Below are 18870 nucleotides of genomic sequence, written 5' to 3' on the forward strand. Positions count from 1 at the left end.
TGTGATACCATTTAAGGCTCAGGTCTGCCCTTGGGTGTACTCAAACTATTTGCAGTGTAGGACACTGCACAACCATCCAGAGGCAGAACTGCTTGAAGCTGTAACAGAAACTTGAACAGAATAAGAGGGAAACGTGTATAATGCAGACCCTTCACTGTACTCACTTCACTTCCTGGCCCCATCCCTTTCTCTTACATGAGTTAAACTATTTAAGCTCTGAACCTTCAGAAATATTTTTAATTCAGGCAGACAGAAAAAGCATGGTGGGACCACAGGGCACAGAAGCACAGCGTCTCTACAGAGCTAAGTGCGGCAATTTGAAAATATCTCACCTTGAAATTAAATGGTACTGGATACAGTACAGGGTTTGTTTTGTGTATATTTTTAAAAAGGTCATCTCTCATGCACAAGTATTGAAGCAAGCCTTAACAGAAACATTATTACACTGTAAATTGCTTAACCAGTCAAAAGCAGTGAAATATTACCCTCAGACTGCAATCCTCAAACTAAATAGGAACATAAATCAGCATGACTGTTGCTGGTATCATCAAGTCTAGGACACTGGGTGCTCCCACCAGCCTTACTTTCTAACCATTGGCTGCCTTGGTCTCCTTACTGTATAAATTATCCAGAAACATTAGCACTCTCTGCTGTTCCAATGTGATTGGAAGACCCTAAAGGATATTTCTGTATACTGCTTAAGCAAAGGGTTAGCTTTGTGCAGTATCATGTGATCAACAAAAAAAACCTCGAGTACTGCTTGCTTGTGGGTGGTGCAGAGGAACAAGAAGTGACTCACAACTCATAGTGGAAAAATTGGGGGGAAAATGTTTTAAATAGTCAGGAAAGTACAAAATGGCAAACCACAATTATTGGACTTCCTACGCCCTATGTACTGGGTGGCAAAACCATGTCTTTGCTGTGAGAAGACTGATGCCCAAACATACAAATTTTAAGTGAAGCAATTGCTGCTTTTTGCTCTATTCTCCTAATAGAGAAAGCCTCTACATGCCCTGAATCTGCAAAGTCCTAAGGAAACCCAGAAAGAAACGGGAATAAGCTACCAAATTCCAGTGTGACATGAAGGGGGTGGGGAGGAACCCAGCAAAAGCCCTCTATTTTATCTCATTCTTAAGATGCAGAAATAAAACACTGAAAAAATCCACACATTTGAGATTAATAGGCTGATATTTATCCATGTGCCACTCTGGTTGCTAAGAGATTTCCTTTCTACAGCACTGTGTTGTATAAACAATAAAACATTTTTGTCCACAAAGCAATTGTCTCACCTCACTGGATCAAGAGCCTCTCACTGCTACATCCCTTCTATATTGTTTTAATTACAAACTGTGAGAAAGCACCCTCACACAAAGACAGTATACAGATATGGTTGGGCATGCTATTGTTAAACTTGAGCACATTAAGTACAGCGTGGGCTTCCTGCATCATGAGTAGCGTTAGCTGAGAGACTATACATTTTTATCTCACAAGCTATAGGTAGAGATGGGTTAACAGCCTGGCTCCTAAAAATTCTTAACTGCTGTGGTAAATTTCAGCTGGGGAGAAAAAACCCACCCCAATAGTTACATTACAGACCTGCACATAACCTAAAGAGCAGACAGGGAAAATATTACTAATTCAGGGCAGTTTCAAACAGCAGCACCTCAAATTGGCCCCAAAAATAGAATCTTTTTTTCACACTTTCCTTTAATATTGGAAGATGATTCAGAAGATCTTTGTATATACATTCACACAGAAAAAATACCTACAGTTAACATGCTGCAGTACATTCGCTGCAGCCATCTAAACAGTCTCCTAATGTGCTCACTAGAACAGAAGGCAGTGGGTTTCTTGGTGCCTTTCATTAGGTATAGTACTGCCACGGCAGAGAAAAAAGAGAAAAGGGCAGGGAAATGCTGACTCTCACCCAACCAAAAGATGCACATATGTTAGAGGAAATCTACATGTCATTTAGGAAGCACATGCACTGCTTCTCTGAGCGTATGAAGATTATCCAGTCCCCCCTTAGGGGGATTTCACAAATACATACAGAAATACTACATGCCCAGGTTTCCACTAAGACAACTGACTTCTTGATAGGTTCTTGGAAAATTATAATAAAATACAGCCAAAGACAAGAAATCATGGCAGGACCTTATTGCTACGGAGCAGAGTACAAGGTGTCATTTTTAAGGACATAGCCACAGAACTGCCAAAGTGGCTGGCCTCTTTTATCTGTGATTATGCCACAAACCATAACTATTTTGCTTTATACCTTAGAGAGAAACAGGAAGACTGGAATCACACAGAGGCTCCTGAACTGAACAATGAGCAATGCAGTGCCTACTGAATTTTTCAGGTCCTAGTGTGCTGGAGGGTTTTCTGCAGCTAAGACAAATCTACAGCAGAGAAAAAAGAGGCTCTGCAATCCCAGTCACATATTTCCCTAACAAAAGAAAGTTGCTAATAACAGATTGTTACAACTCAATTCTGTAAAACAGCTTACCCTTAGGAAAAAAGGGGAACACTGAAACACCTTATTTCTGTAACATTATCCCAAAAACGGATGTTTCAGAAGCCAAACATGTGACACGGTCCCAACACAAAGAAAAAAACCTGCCTCCACACACATCCCCTTAAGTACATGTATGTACGGCTAAACTATTATGCTGTTAAACCTATGAGAAAGCTCAGCATTTAACCTCACATCACAGTTACAAACTACTTTCAACTCACTCACAGTTTGCATATCATGGTAACACAGGTGATTTATCTAGGAAATGAAAGCACACCTTCTGCATCATCACTGCAATCAACTAATATCCAATTAAATGTTCAATTGCTTTGCAAACCCCACAGTCATAGTTATCAATGCTATTTTACAATGTTAACAAATTACTCAGACAGCTACCAAGTTACACGCAAGAACAAGCTTTGATACTTCAATTGCAAGGTAAGAAAATTAAAACAAAAGAAACCCTGTCAGAATTTGGCACAGATCTAGATACCTTTTTCTTCCGATCCCGGGATCTTTTCCTGTGTTTTCTTTTTTTCTCAGTTTCTTCATCAGCATTAATTTCTAAATCCCTGTTTTTCTTTAACTGTGATGCTGCGTGAGCCATAATGCATTAAAAATCCTTTACAACAATGGTCCCTTGTAAAAGGTGATTTCCTCAGGCACCTTTAGCCAGCCCTTACAGCAACTGTTCCAGTGATTGGAAGGAAATCTGTGACCAGAGCCAGAACACATTCAGGATTCAGAATCTCACAGAAGCTTGCAGTCACTATAAAAATACATAGTTGCAGATTTCTTCTTATACCTTTCTGTACCTGAACCTTTATAAAACAGTACAGCCATCGTAATGCATTTAACGTAATGAAAAAGACAGCTGGGACAGAGAAAGCTGTATTACGGCTGTATCCCCTGCCACCAGCTGGAAGTGTCTAAGTGACTCCACTGTAGGGGGAATGCTGAAAAGAAGCGCTTTCTATTAAAAAAAATTCCAGAACAATAACATATGCTGTATTGTATTTTCTTCACTAATCCTAAAGCATGTTTTTAAAACCTATTTAAAAATGCAGTGTTAATGATGTACATTTCTCAGCTAGTTTTGTATGGTAAGCCATTTAACCTATAACGAAATGGAGCAGCTCCTACTTTAGGTTAACTGCTGACGGTGACAAAAAATAAAATAAAAATTTCTTTTTACCATGGAGACCCTGACTGCATTATGCAGAAAACAATGCATGCATTGCCGTATCTTAACAGTGTGTCCTTTATACCCATTTTTCAATTCCAATACATTTTGTGAGAGAGGATTACAGAAAGCCCTGTTGTCTTTTTTTCCTTTTTTTTTTTTAAACATACTTATTACAACACATCATACAGAAAGATAGATGCAACCACACTAGTGTGTGAAACAGGCATTTAATTCATGGGAGATTTCCTGGCACCGTTCTTTTACGTGGTCAGAAAGGGAAATCAGCGCTCTCTCCATGTAGTTGGAAATGTACTTTTAGGCTTTTATGTCAAGGCTTGCTTCAATCATCTTACTATTTTTGCCACCTGAGTCCTCAATGACTGCAGCTTTTGAATATTCATTATGGGAGGTAAAATAGCAGCAGTATTAAGGCCTGCGGGAGGATCTTTTACTAGGATGAACACAGAGCAAGCATCTAGTAAATAAGGAACCTTATTTTTTCTACACAAGTATGAACAATCAGCAGCTTGCCTTGAGATTGCTGTTTTTAACCTTTCCCAGTATTACTAGTAGCATACTTCGCAGTAAGGAAGATTAGCATTTTAAGGCAGTCTGATTTCTTTCAGATAAGAACCAGTCTCCACAAGTGAAACCAGTGGTGTATTTTACATGATACTAGCATTTATTTCCAGATGGAAAAAAACAGAATTTGCTGTAAAAAGTTAAATTGGAAGTGCAATTAGCCAAATCATATTGAATCTTCAGAGTCTAGCACAAAATCCAGAGAGGTCTCATGAGTTTATAAATATTCTTCCCCGAACTTGACAGATGTTTTCTGAATCCAGGTTGTTGAGTTCCAGTGACAAGCATCCATTGCTTTAGTTTTCACATAACACGGCTAAAAATAAAATAACCTTTTAAATCTCCAAAACAGAAACTGCTTTGAACACACTATATGTTGTCCAAAAGGCAGCACATAGTGCACTGCTTGTCTACTGTTCACAGGCTAACAAACTAAGTTTAAGAAGTTGTTTATTTTGGAATGCCTTTTAAGAAATGCTCAAGGATGGAGACCACAGTTACGTGACCTTAGGGACCTTGCTTCCTGATGCAGTAAAATCACAGGTTCCTGTCTGTATCCAAAACTCCCCGTACCACACACCAATATGTACCTCTCCCTATTCCTCCACATCTGAAAGATTTCTGAAGACTGATATAATGTTGTCTTTGGAAAGTTGTGGAAAGAGGAACGTTGCACTTGGGCAATGCCTGGTTTTGAACCAGAAGAAGAAAATTCCTGCTTCTCCACATGCTATAGAAGCTTGAATAAACATATTTCTATTTTTAAAGATGCAAAGAGTATACTTAAAGGATGCCCAAAGCATGCTTTCAACTGTAAGGCAAGGAGCATAACTGCAAGCAGTCAAAGGCCACATTCAGGCAGGTATCTGGATTTCAGCCCAGCTCTTCAGTGAAGCACAGGGCAGCAGTAAGAAGACTGTATTGTACCGCAGAAGCCCTACTAGAAAAGGGAAATGGGCAGAGCTGCTGACTTAGGGGGTCTGGAGAAGGTATCTCAAGGAGGCTGGTGGAAAAACTCTCAAGTTTCAATGGGAAACGGAAGACTGCCTTGTGCTCGTTGAAAGAATAAAAAAAAAAAAGCACCCAAGGCTTCACTTTCTACCTCACAAGCTGCCTCCATGACCTTGGCAGTTATTTTCTCTCAAGCTCAGTTCTTTCTCTGTAAAATAAAGCTGACATTAGTTCCCCCGTCTGACAGAATGCAGTTATTAGCAATGGTTAGAAAATACAGCAGGACCAGAACTGAAAATGGATTCAATGAAATTCAATAGCGTTGGATCCCTGTTATTCCCAGCACATTTCCATCTGGATTTGGAAGACTCATGAGCCTTTTGCCTTAGGAAAACAACTTCTTATTCAAGCCACAAATGAAGCGAATGCTGCTGTCGTTCACCACTTGCTAGCTAATTCTGTGACCTTCCATAAACCTTTTAACCATACTAAACTGCAATTTATCCCTAAATAACCTCATTAAATGGAAATACAAATAATGCATTATAAAGTCTTATATGTTTAAACTACTCAAAGCATACTTTTTAAAATGTTGGCACAGAGAATAACACACATACACAGGTTAAAAGCCCTAACACCACCTTATGCACAGGCCATATTCTATGCAGGTAGAAAGCAGCCCAAGCTTTTATTAATGAGAATAATTGTAACAAATGAGGATAATAAGTGAACTCACCCAATCCCTTGAGAAATGCATAAGTGCAAGGATTTTATCTGTCAGCCAAGCCTGCTTCATCCTGAGTATCTTTTCAGCTAATTAAACAACTGGACCAAACACATAGATGTTTTTATTATGTGGATTACAATCCCTGCTTGAACTGCAGAGTCCAAACTCCTCATGAATTAGATTTCAGGAAGAAAAAAAATGCCTTTTCAAGCTAGGATTTTGAGAAAATTGTGTCTTAGCTAGTAAAGCACCAGTCCAAAAAAAGGGAAGATCCCTTATATTTGGAGCAATACAAGGGAGATTTTGTGTTGCTTGCAGGCTGGAAAAGTCTCAAACAGAAAAGAGGTTACAAAAAACGTGTGAGTAAAAGATTCAGACCCCTGTGAAAAAGAGACAGTATATGTACAACTTCTGCTTTTGGGGAAATGGTGAACTGGCATCATTCACTGGAAGGCGATAGGGCATTGCCAGATAAAAGTTGGATGAAGTGTGAAGGTTTTTATGCCAGATATGTCATAACTCACTTCAAGGGAATTAGGTACTGGAAAAGTTCATTAAGTGCTTCTTTTCAGACTTCAGTAAAATAATTAAGCTATTTGATTTCACCTTTAATTACAAAGTTAATGAAATGCCAATGAGTCTTTCAGCACAATCCATAGGGTCTTGATAAAGTCATGGAGAATGATAAACTGTATCTTACTTGAACAATAGGAAATTTACACTTTCTGTGAGCACAAGGATAACATCTACTTAGCTTCATCTACTCACAAAGTTGTAATGGCTGAGAACTGATTTTATCAACCTTAAAGTGCATCATTTGGTTTAGTTTAACCTGCTAGTCCCACTGTTAAAACTAGATTCAAGAGACGGCAAAATGGCATTAGCACGCAACATTGAGACAGATCTTGAAAAACCGCAAGAAATTATAGGGGTGGAAAAGTGTTTGCAATCTAATTATTGGAGTTAATTTATCAATTAGCAGCTTATGGAGCAAAGATGGTACCATCACTTATACATTTAAATAATTATGCAGCACAAAAAAAAAGAAAAAAAAAGATGAGACAATCATTAAAATATTGGTTTACTAAGAATATGCCAAAAAAAATAGATCTATGAAAATCTAAGCTCTTTTAGGGAAGATGGAACACCATAGAAACATTTGATATTTACATTATTTAGATCACTATGGATCAAAAAAGGCTTATAATCACACGCAGTGCTAGTAGGTCACTGTAACTCTTACTGGTAAACAAAGTATGTTTACATTCCCAAAGACGAAAACAAACATTATAGGTAGAATAAAAAGAGCAAAGGAAAGGAAAACACATGAAGAAAAATAAAGCCAATTCTTGTTAGGTTACTCTTACATTTTTAATTTCTGAGTTGTCTGGTACAGAACAAATGATAAAAGGAGGAAGGGGAGTCTATCCAGAGCCCGGCTCTGGATTATTTTGTTGAGAAAAGCAGTGGAAGTGAGAAGAAAAACAGAAGAAAGAAGAACAAGGCATACTAGAAATAAGGGCAATATCGACTTACATGAAAATAACACTTTAGGAGAACACTAAGCAGAAGAAATAAGAGTTCTGGTTTAAAAAAAAAAAGCAAGCTGTGTGAAAGTTAAGTCACAAAAGAACTCTTTAAAGGAATCTCATAAGATTTGTCTGCTCACATGTTAGACTAGCAGGTCTTGTGTCTCAAAACCAAACCAAACAAACAAGATTAAAAGCTTATTTAGCATCTAGTTTTACTTTTATCTCCTTTTCACACATCTGATGTCAGGATAGGATGGACCCATCTCCAAACATGCAGAAAATCGAGGTCACTAAGTAGCAAATGAATGGAAAATAAGAAAGTTAAGGTTTGTTTTGCCCTTCTGTTTTGTTGCATTGGGCTTCCCCCACCACCTGCCTCTTCTAGCAGAATTCTGCTTTGGCAGTAACAATCCCAGAGAAACTCTGAGGAAACATGACAGGGTCAGAAAGGGATGCATGCACTACATGGAGAGGAGAGAAATATCTAACTTGCATTTTATAGACCATGTTTATAGTGCTTGCCTCAACTTCTTCAAACTTATAGTGTAAAATTTGGAGCTTTATTGAACTGTGGTTTTTTCTTATTTGACTTCTTTATGGCACAATGGTTTAAAAAAAACGCTTTGGAAATGACAGAAATTCAGGGATGCAGTGATAATGGCCAGACATTTGAAGCTGAGGGTATGTGTCCTGTCCTACCAAGAGGCTTACTTCTTCTTAAATGAACCTGCTGATCTCACTGGAAATTGAAGTAGAAATGCTAACAATTGTAAATGTAAAAACCCTCAAAATAAAAACCTTAAAACTCCCAAATACACCCACACAGAAAACAGTCATGGAATATGCTTTTCATTAAGCACTCTCCAGACATCACCTGCCTTCTGAGCTCAAACAAGCTCAAAGCAGCAATCACATTCAAGCTCACAGAATTAAGTGCAAAATTACTATTCCTCTATGCAGGGATGACACAGTTTGGTTAACTGATGAAGTTATACCTCCTGTAGTCCAGACTCCCAATATAAGGATGGCTGATGTGAATTTGTCACTAACTTCCAGTTTAAGGCATGACATTTAAAGAAAACAACTGCCGATTTTAGTTTGCCTTTAAGACTTACATTGTAAATCAGGACAGTTCAAAAGCTGACTCAAGGCTCAGTCAACCCATGGCCTCAGGGACAATAAATCTTCAACTGTCCCAGGCCACCACACGAGCATGGTAAATCTGCCTGCAAACAAACCAGGAGAAGGAAACAATGCGCGCATGCACTAGCAGAGTAGAGAGTAGAAGACTGTGGAGTACTCAAGACCTGAAGATTATCATCCTTCACTTTCAAAACAGGATAATTTTGTTTGAGGCCTATACAGATAAAGGGAGCTAAAAGTGACAATTTAATATTAACTATTCTGTGAAGATTGTGTAAAGAGTTTCATCTCTGACTCATAACAAACTAAGAAAAAGATACCAGTGTATCTTATTTATAGAGGCACACAAATTGGAAGAAAGATTTTGAGTGGGTTTGTGGATGGATTTGCAGAGGAGCCCAGGAAATGTATCCGATTGCAAGGAACACAGTAAGAGTAAGATATGTAATCACTAAATTATTGATGAATTAACACACAGAAAACTTTCTTCCTATTCTTCCTCCACCAAGGATATTGTTACAAACCTACATTTATTAATAACCATTGAAATTATACAAGCATGTGCTTCTAGAAAAGGTTTCTCTACATTTTCCCCTGCAATTCAAGTAGACTACAATCAGGGCTGAAATTCACATCTAGAGTGTTGGTGTCTTCGGGATACTGACAAAGATCACTCTATGACATGGTAGTAAATTGGTTTCAAACATCTTAATGGGTGGAAGTTATATCCAGGACTGACAGTAGATCACAATGAGTGACAAATTTTTCAACCCTTCTTTGGAGCTACTCAATAACATTCTGAAACCATAAATTCAGTATATTAACATTGCCTAGATTCCTAGTTTCATAGTTACTCTCTGCTTGGTCCACTGTGCTCGCCTAGTTTTGCTACTGCAAGCCCCAGTATAACAGGGGGACCAGGAGGTCAGTAGGAAGGTGCTACATGGCATAAAACTGAGAGTTTTGGTTTGGGAATTGTTAGATGCCTCTGCAAATTATACCACCGTGGCCAAGAAAAGCTATCCTGGCATATAGGATTAAGTGCAAAAGTAGGCTTTGTTTCAGTTTTGTACTCTCACCCGCATAATTTGAGCGCTATCTGTGATGTGAGGGGAGGATCTATCCCTTCCTGGTGAGCTTCAAAAAAAGAAATGCAAAAAAAACATTCATCAGGGTCTTATGGTTCAGCCTGAGTGGACAATTAATCACTGCTGCATCTGTTAACTTCTGCTCCAACACATGAAAGCAATAGCCAATTCTCTAACACATCCAGTGAACACTGAGCCCATGGAGGGGTTTCCTTCAACATAACGAAAGCAGATACCAAGGAGATCCTTACACGGCTTTCAGCAGCACCTCTGCCAGGTCATCCAGTCCCCAAACGGATACAAGAGGAGTTATTCCCTGCTTGTCTCAGATGGAAAACACTCTGTCTCAGAGTGGTTTAAAAATAACCCAAAACAGCAGCCCAAAATGTCTTTGAGGTATTTTAAGTTTCTCAGCATCAAGTCCCCACCTGCTGTCCCTTTTTTTGAGCAGTAGCAGTCTCATAATAATAAAAGCTATGTAACAAGCCATACCACTGCAGAACTGTGATACCTGCAAAGGTGTCAATAAGTGAATCTGCTTAAGCAAATGAAGCTGCCAAACAAAGAGTAGGATGGGACCAACAGTCACAAAGAGATATAACACCTTTACCTGTAATTAATAGATCTTTTTCCAGTGCCCTTGGATTAGCGTCCTTTGATTTTTGTTAGGTTTTAGTCAAAAATATATACTTTAGGCTAGAAGAAATTTTGATTAACTGAGCCTCCACATAAATCATTACACAATGTGTATCCAGGGCTAGTAAGCCTTTTTGCCTTAGGAACATATTGTGACCATAAAAATATTATTTTACCTTCCCTACCATGACACAGCCAGAAAAGGAAAAATATTTATAACTTTGGGCAAAGGCAGCACTTGATCGCCTTACGAAATGGGTTATTTCCCCCACCCGCCTTCGACAGTAGGGAGCTGCACTAAGTGACCCAATGCCCGTATATTTTCCTGTTGCCACACTCTGCGGATCAAGAACAGCTTACTTATTGTTTTATTTTGAAATAAAAAGTTGCTGAATAACTGTAACAAAGGATCCATCTCAAAAGGTCACAAGAAAGGCTTTCTTTGAAGTTTCCAGCATTTCCCAGTTGCCCTGAGACTTTCAACTGTATAATTTTTTGTTGAATTTCTGTGGAGCAAAAATACAGCAAGTACAAGAAAAATGGTTCCTTGACTTGTTTTGTATGGTAGGTATTTTTCATTTTTAATTAGTCTGAACTACTTTCATATGCAAAAATTCCACTACTAGCACACAGTATTCCTAAAATAAGGAAAACAGGTACACATGAGCCAACGAGAGCTGCAGTTTCAGTTCCTTTCCTGTTCAGTGCCGCACTTCCATGCTGGACCTAGGTTCCCTCAACAGGTACAGAGGAAATATTTACTAACTCTGACCTTAATTGAAGACTTCCCATTTTAGCAAAACTAAGTGCAGAATTTTCAGTGAAGACCCTAATTCCTACCAATATATACACAATTCATTAAGTTTTAAGGAAACTTTTAAAATGAAAATACAAAGAAAAAAATCTTCAATCCACTCCAGCATAAAACACTCATTTAATTAGACTCCTTAATTATTCATTATTCCTTTTCCTATGTTCAAATGACCATCTTTGTCTCATTCCCAAAGGATCCTCTCCATAATTAAGTCAGGGAATCATTAAAATCTCAACATGCTGCTCGAGTAAGATTTCAGCACTGTGTTCTGCATGCTCTATGCAGCAGTGACTTGACTTTTATAGGAAAAAAATGTAAAAAGCAGAATCATTAATAATCAATAACAAAAGGCAGAAGGTTATAAAATGCCTATTTCTCAGATTATATTTTCCTCATTTTCCCATAAGTAAATTCATCCACCCACCATAAAATCTACAAGTTCACACTTAAAACAATTGTATGTGAAAATTCTCAGTTTTCTAAAAATAACAACCAATGCCAAAGATCATTCAGGGGCACTGTAGAAAGAGAGATTTACATTTTATTTGGCAAAATAAAATGTAAAAGACCAGCTATTAGAATTTCAGTCCTAAAATCCTGCTGGAACAAGTTCTCGGAGCAAGAGAGATAACTACCAGAGACCAGTCAAAAGCAAAAAAAAAAGTCACTGCCACTACAAAAATTCAGAAATATTGTTTATGCATGAATTTCACATAAAGCTATTAATGTCCACAGGAGGCCAAGTTCTTTGTTGGCCTGGCAAGAGCAAGCTAGCATATGAAAAAAACCACTTACCCGTATAATAATTATAATTATCACAGAATAGGTGCATTGATGTGATGCGTGGAAACCCAGGTAAAATTAGTGTCCTATTCAGAACAACGTAGTAAGAAGCAACTCCTGCCCTGATCTGTTTGTAAGCTAAATATACAATACACAGGAGGTGAGGAGGAACATATTACCCCTGCTTTAGAGAGAGGTAATTGTGAAGAGGAGATTATGACATTGGAGGGGGGATTGTTTTGTTTGTGTTGTATGACAAACTGAACATACGTTAACAGAAGGCAAATACCATACTGGGGATGTAAAACCAGAAGTAACAGCCTTGAAGATATAGGAAAGAAATCTGTCTCCTACACAGCTTTGCTTGGGTCTCAGCTGGAACACTGTGTCCTATTTCAGGCACTAAATTTCTAGGAAAAAGTTGTCAGCTGGAGATGTGAAGAATTTATTGCTTTAACTCTGAAATCACTCATCTTCACAAAACAATGCTGAATGCTTCTCTGAATCTGTAGTTAGTAATAAATAGCTTTGGACATGCATATTCACACACACACACACTTAGCAAAGACAAATACCAGTCAGCACTACAATCTTGCTCATGTGCCACCCTCCCACCTCTTCTTCCTTCCCCCCAAAAACAGGCAAACCCATATGATTGGATGCAAACTTTCCTAAGAACTAAAGGTGCAATACTTGTACCTGACATTCTCATAAGCAAGGTAAGGGACACGTGACTATGAAAAGATTGTTAGATTAATCCAAGAGGGGTCTGGTAACTGAACTCAGGAACAAGATGCTAACATTCATTATCAAAATGGACAGATGTTCTGCAAGAGTCTGTCCTGGCTTTGCTTCTCTCCACTGTTTTCATTACTTGGATAATATAAAAGAAAGTTTGTTACCAATGCAGACAACAGAAAACTACAAGAAGTGTATGCATGTTAAAGAGAGAAATTTTAGATCAAAATGATAAATAAGACCAGAGGAATAGTTTGAGGAAAAAACCAGCCCAAACAGATTAATTTCAGGGAGAATGACAAGGAGGAAAAACAAACAAACAAAACCATTTGCGCAGGCTAGGAAACAAGAAGTTAAGACTGTTCTTCAGCACGGTCTGGAGGGTATAAAACATTGCAAGTTCAACATGGGACAAACAGCACAGTAGAGTATAGAAGTATAGCCTGCACAATAAAACAATCTTTCTCTTCTATTTAGCATTTGCAAAGCTGCAGATATACTGTGACTGACTTTTGCAATTCTGCTTCCAGAAAGATAGGGATATTTGGAAAACAAGAGCAATCAGAAGTCTGGAAAACACAACCTCATTTAGCCTAAAGAAAAGATGGCTAATGGAACATGGCAACAGTTCTCAAGTCCATCAAATGTGGAAGGAAATAGCCTGTTCCCCATTATTACTATGCATAGTAATAGGAGTAAAAAGTTTAAATTGCAGCAATGGAGATTTGGGTAAGATACTATGAAATTTTTTTAACAGTAAGAATAATGAAGCTTCTGCAGCAGAATGCAAGAGTAACTTGGTAACTTCATCACTGATCTTTAGGAAAGGGAGGATGGAGCACCTCTCCTATGAGGACAGGCTGAGAGAGCTGGGATTGTTCAGCCTGGAGAAAAGGCGGCTCCGGGGAGATCTAACTGCGGCTTACCAGTACCTGAAGGGGCCCTACAGGAAAGATGGTGAGGGACTGTTTATCAGGGAGTGTAGTGACAGGACAAGGGGTAATGGGTTTAAGCCGAAGGAGGGTCGATTTAGATCAGATGTTAGAAAGAAATTCTTTACTGTCAGAGTGGTGAGGCACTGGCACAGGTTGCCCAGAGAAGCTGTGGATGCCCCCTCCCTGGAAGTGTTCAAGGCCAGGTTGGATGGGGCTTTGGGCAACGTGGTCTAGTGGAGGGTGTCCCTGCCCGCAGCAGGGGGGTTGGAACTAGATGGTCTTTGAGGTCCCTTCCAACCCAAACCATTCTATGATTCATACTCTACAGAGGTTTATGAAAGTCAGCAAGACACTACAAAAGCAAGAAAACATGTGTGCATAGTTCCTTTCCAGGAGGCAAGTGCTCAACACTATCAAAATTGTTTGTACTTAGAAAAAACCCCAAAACCAAACAAACACAAAAGCAGCCCTGAGTCCGTGTCTTGTGGGTGAGACAGCCCCCTCCAAATAGCACTCCTGAAACAAGACATGCCTGTGTTCTAAACACGTGATGTACTTAATGCAACTTAATACTTAAGTGAGCATTAGAAGACTAATGTGTAAGTAATTGTCTAAAACATAAAAATGCCAACTACATTATCAAATGTATAAATGTTTGAAGAAACTGAGAGCTCCTGTCTCCCTGCTGCATTCCTAGACTAGAAATCTGGAGATATTAGATATTTGTAAGGCTAGTTATCTGGCCATTTACAGGCAAAATCTTTGCAATATAAAATTCTAACTATGACCAGAATGGAAACTTTACAGCTTTTCTAAAATACATGTTTGGATCCATTTAACAATGTTTATGTCAGTGACACTCAGGACCGTCCTATGACCACCATACCAAGAGGACCACAGACATCCCAGCTTCCAAAAGGCTGTTCTTAATTCAACCTTACTGTGACACCACAAAACTAGTTTAATTCAGTGTTGTATGTTTTAATAAGATTGGACAGTTAGAAATATATTTTCAGTTCCTAATATAAAATCTATGACTGTTAGCATGCTTCAACATATCAGAAGCATTTGCTGCAGATAACAGAGCTCCAGAGGAGAATAGCGATGTGTCTGAATTATTCTGGTGAGTTTGAACATCTTAAAAATTTATTTCTTAGTGTATCTAAAACAGAATTTTAAAAATGTAAAATTAGTTCATGGGTTTAAAAATGAAAAGGAATTAAACATAATAAACTATGTGAAATATACAATAGAGCAGACTTCTTGGCATAACTTACACATTACAGAATTCTGCTCTGAAGAAAATAGTGGGAGCCCATTAACTGTCCATTTAAAACTGAGCTAGAAAATACAGAAAAAAATTGTAAAGAACAATTCTACATTGTCAGGATAATGACTATGATGACCTAATAGGCTTTTTTCATCTCTTATCCTATCATCACATTTTGATTACTTCTGTGAGTAGAAGTCCTAAGCACTGCTTTTTTCTTACACAAGATGTTCTACCACACACACAAAATTGCAATTTATATAGACTTTTTAGAGAGTACAATATTTTTGGCGTTAAATTGCAAAACCACTACATAAAATTACAGAGTAGTTAATAATATGTATCTTCTAAATATATATTACATAATTTAAAAGCAGAAAAAAATTTTAAAGTTTAGTTTGTAGCCTTAAAGCTGCTTTCTAGACTTATAGTATATATTCCGAAGGGTATCTGCAGGCTACATGAAGACAGGCTAACCAACGAGCAAGTTAGAGGCCACGATCCAATACAAATGCAGTTTGAGTAGCTGTGTAGTTTGGCAGACACTACAGATACAGTGATAATGAAAAGCAAGTTTTGAACTGCATCACAAGAACTGTGCATTTGTGACCAGTAAATGAACAACTTACATACTATTCGGTGGGAAAAAAAAAAAAGCAGCACTAATAAGAATCAGTCAGTTCGCATAGACTTCCAGTGCGTAGGCTGAATAATTGTCTCATCAAGATAATAGCCTTTATGATAACCATGATCTCACCATTGCACTCAAAGATCCAAAGTGCTGCCGGTACTCTTATACCCACAAGGCACGCTCAGTCTTTGCATTTGAAGAAAATCCTACTCTGCAGCTTCAACCCTTGACTGTTAATGCAGGCAGGGTATAATCTTGTTATTTTTCATGCTTATGCTTTTAAACCATAAAACCTATAGATTTTCTTTGTAGACAGAAAAGCACAGACTGGAATTTCTGTTGTTATGAAGACAGCTCCTATTACATCATTATTTCAAAACAAATAGAGTTGTCAAGCAGTAATAAAAAATTAGCAGTGTGCACCTCATAAATAAAATAAAAGTTGAGATGCAATCTTACTTTCTGTAGCTCATTTTTTCCACCTACTTTCTGCTTGACAAAAGCAGCAGGTTACAGTGTATTCTGCACTGGGACCAGGGTGTAAAACATGCCTTTTGCCACCACTTGCCTCTCCTTCCTATCTTACTGGAGGCCTGAAGCCATCTATTTTTAAGTGTAGTTATATTGTTTTCTCTAGTTTAACAAAGGAATGAAAATTAAGACCAGCCATAGGTCTGATTAAGCATGCAAACTCAGGCAAAAAGGGAGTGAGCATTCACCAGGATTCCATCAACAACATCCAAGGCAAAATCCAAGGTATGAAAAAGAAAGGCGGATGAGAGTTTTTCGTTCCTGTTGGATAGGCGGGAAGAACACCCATGCTGCGGTGTATTCACACTGCATACTGACACATGGTCCGTCTTTGTTTCTTCTAAAATGGGGCGGAAACTACTGTCTCCATGATAAATGCATTACAAACAGCATACCCACATAACTGAAGCATCTCTTTTTGCTGTAGTAAGATATGTATTTAGTGGCACAGCGACTGAGTTCACACACAAGGACAGACCAAGGGAGAGAGAAGCACTTTTAACTTGCAACAACTTAAAAGCACTGGACAAGGTTTGTCATCAAGTACAAACTGATGTCAGGGAAGGCTGTGGACTACCGCCAGCTGGACTTCTACTCTACAGCCTCATTCCTACCTACTTTAAGCACTGGATAGTCAGTGTTGCCCTCCAAAACTTTATGAAAGTGTCTATTCTTTTTAGTTTTTACAGTATGTGAAGTCGCAGAAGGCACAGCCTTATTGCAGAAGAGAACAGCTGCCATGGCATCAGCATGTGCCAGTTCCTGGAAGGCTGCTGGAGCCGGGCTCTGGGTGAGCCTGACCTCCCTGACAAAGGCTGACTACTGCTGTCTACAGAAAAAGAAAAGCTTTCTGGCAGTTTGTTGCCATGCTGTCTGGAGTATGGGCAGGTCTGCCAGTACATGAAAGATATAATTAGAAGCCACTCCGAAGGATGCACTTTTATCCTTAAAAAAAATTAAAATCATTATTATATGAATTACATATTCAGTTGGATGCACATGTTAATTCATTCCATGTGTATTACAGGTACACTGCCCAAAATCCCACATCATTTTTCAAATATAAACACATCGCTCCCTGAAAAGGAGAGCCAATTAGGTCTGATTTTCCAGATCACGTTTAGGTCATGTCTCCATGTTACTCCTTGCACAACAACTTTAGGTCCCCACCATTTCTTTTAGGATACTGCCACAGCTCCCTTGCTGGTCCCTTCCAGCCCTTCCCTGGTCACCAGTTTGCCCACCCTCACCACGCCTCCAGTTTCTTTCCCACATCACTAAGCCACCATAGCATCCAGTCCTCTTCCATATTCCCTATAGTTCTCAAAATGCCTTTTACAATTGTATAACCTTCATTTCCTTGGGAAACTAGAGTAAAACTAAATAGGCACACACAAACAGAAAAGCAGAGGCATCGTGGAAACCCACAGATATTTGGTTTAAAAAGTAGAAAGAACAATCTTTTCTCTGTACTTTAATACTTCACCACCACCTAAGCACAATGACAGCAAGATTAGGGACAGTTTGTGGAATAACGGCTCTCTGCATTTTTTTTTTTTTAATTAATTAGCCCAGTAATATGTAAACAGGAAGATGAATTTTCAATTTCTTGCTCAGGTAACCTTCAGGACATCTAGAAAAGATCACAGTGACTCAGGCTGCAGCCCTCAATGTTCTCCTTCACTTCGCAGATTTTTGGAGAGATCTTCATTCCCTCAGCGGGGCAACTTGTATTTTCCATTTTACAAGCCCTAAGTATGAAAAGTAATTTACATGATGCCAAAACTGGAAAGGCCCAAAGGGAATTTTGAAGCCAAAACCAATGGAGATTCAGAAAAATGCAATGTCTTTTGTATAGGAAAAAATCCAATTTATCAATACAGCCAATATTATCAGATCACATGAAGAACCTGACAGAAACTCCCTACATACAAAAGGCACTCTTACTCTTTCCATGTTCTACTGCTCTCCAAATGGAAGTTGTGGAAACACAGATGATCACTGCCAGTAAGTGCATCAGCAAAAAGCACGCTTAAGTCAAACGAAGGAAGATTTTTATCAATCAGAACTAGCAAGACATCTCTCCCTGACCCAGAAGAAGAAAATAAGGTTAGCCTTCTACATTGCTCCTTGTGGTGTTTTTCTATGCGATGTTTTGACACATCAAAAACATTTTCAGAAGCTCCAATTACAACTTGTATTTAAAAGAAAAAAAAACATATACAAGAGACCCCATTGTGCAAAGGTGTCCTACAAGAATACAAGAATCTTGAAAGCTGAACAGTGGGGTATTTAATAAGTAGTAGGTGTTTTTTTAAGCTCCAAGCACAAATCAAAGATGCTCTTCTTCATCTACATTACCAAGTCTGCTAAGGAAAACATCAAACTGATACACACGGATGTGGTGAGTAGCCACCCAAGTATATTGACAAGATTACTGAGCATAGCTGGTTTTAAAATGCTTATTATCCCAGCAATCTGATCCAGGAATTCCAGAGTTCTCTAGAATTCTCATTTCCAAAGTGGTAAAGTACTTTTACTTCTTTCATATTTGTTAGCATTTAAAATAATGTACTAGGGGAAAAAAAAAAAAGAATCTTATAAAGCCATGCTTCTCTGGACAGTTTTTGATAACCCTGTGCAAAAATCTGGTGAGTAAAAAAATTACAGTTTTAGAGAACTATTTAGAAATTAAGACAATTATCAGTATCAACATCACAGAGAAAAAAGATTTGGTTAAATGATATGCTCACTCACAACAGATGGTTTTATGAGTGGCAACTTTTGAGACTTGTGCTATCCCTTTGC

General features: G+C 38.4%; 1 protein-coding gene across 8 annotated transcripts in view; it reads right to left on the minus strand.

The window, feature by feature from the left end:
• The window catches only part of ANK3 (ankyrin 3), a 371936-nt gene that overhangs the window by 206033 nt on the left and 147033 nt on the right, over window positions 1-18870 (minus strand). For 4 of the 8 annotated variants that reach the window (XM_054832580.1, XM_054832577.1, XM_054832576.1 and 1 more), the window contains exon 1: window positions 3009-3386. The exons of 2 other annotated variants lie outside the window; for them this stretch is intronic. In XM_054832580.1, coding sequence (XP_054688555.1) covers window positions 3009-3122 — 114 coding nt within the window. In that variant the 5' untranslated portion in view covers window positions 3123-3386. Of the gene's footprint in view, window positions 1-3008; window positions 3393-18870 lie in introns of those variants that run through there. 2 more of the 8 variants (XM_054832573.1, XM_054832574.1) reach the window with 2 other exon arrangements.

The sequence above is a fragment of the Grus americana genome, chromosome 7, assembly GCF_028858705.1.
Source record: "Grus americana isolate bGruAme1 chromosome 7, bGruAme1.mat, whole genome shotgun sequence".
In the NCBI taxonomy this organism is placed as follows: domain Eukaryota; kingdom Metazoa; phylum Chordata; class Aves; order Gruiformes; family Gruidae; genus Grus; species Grus americana.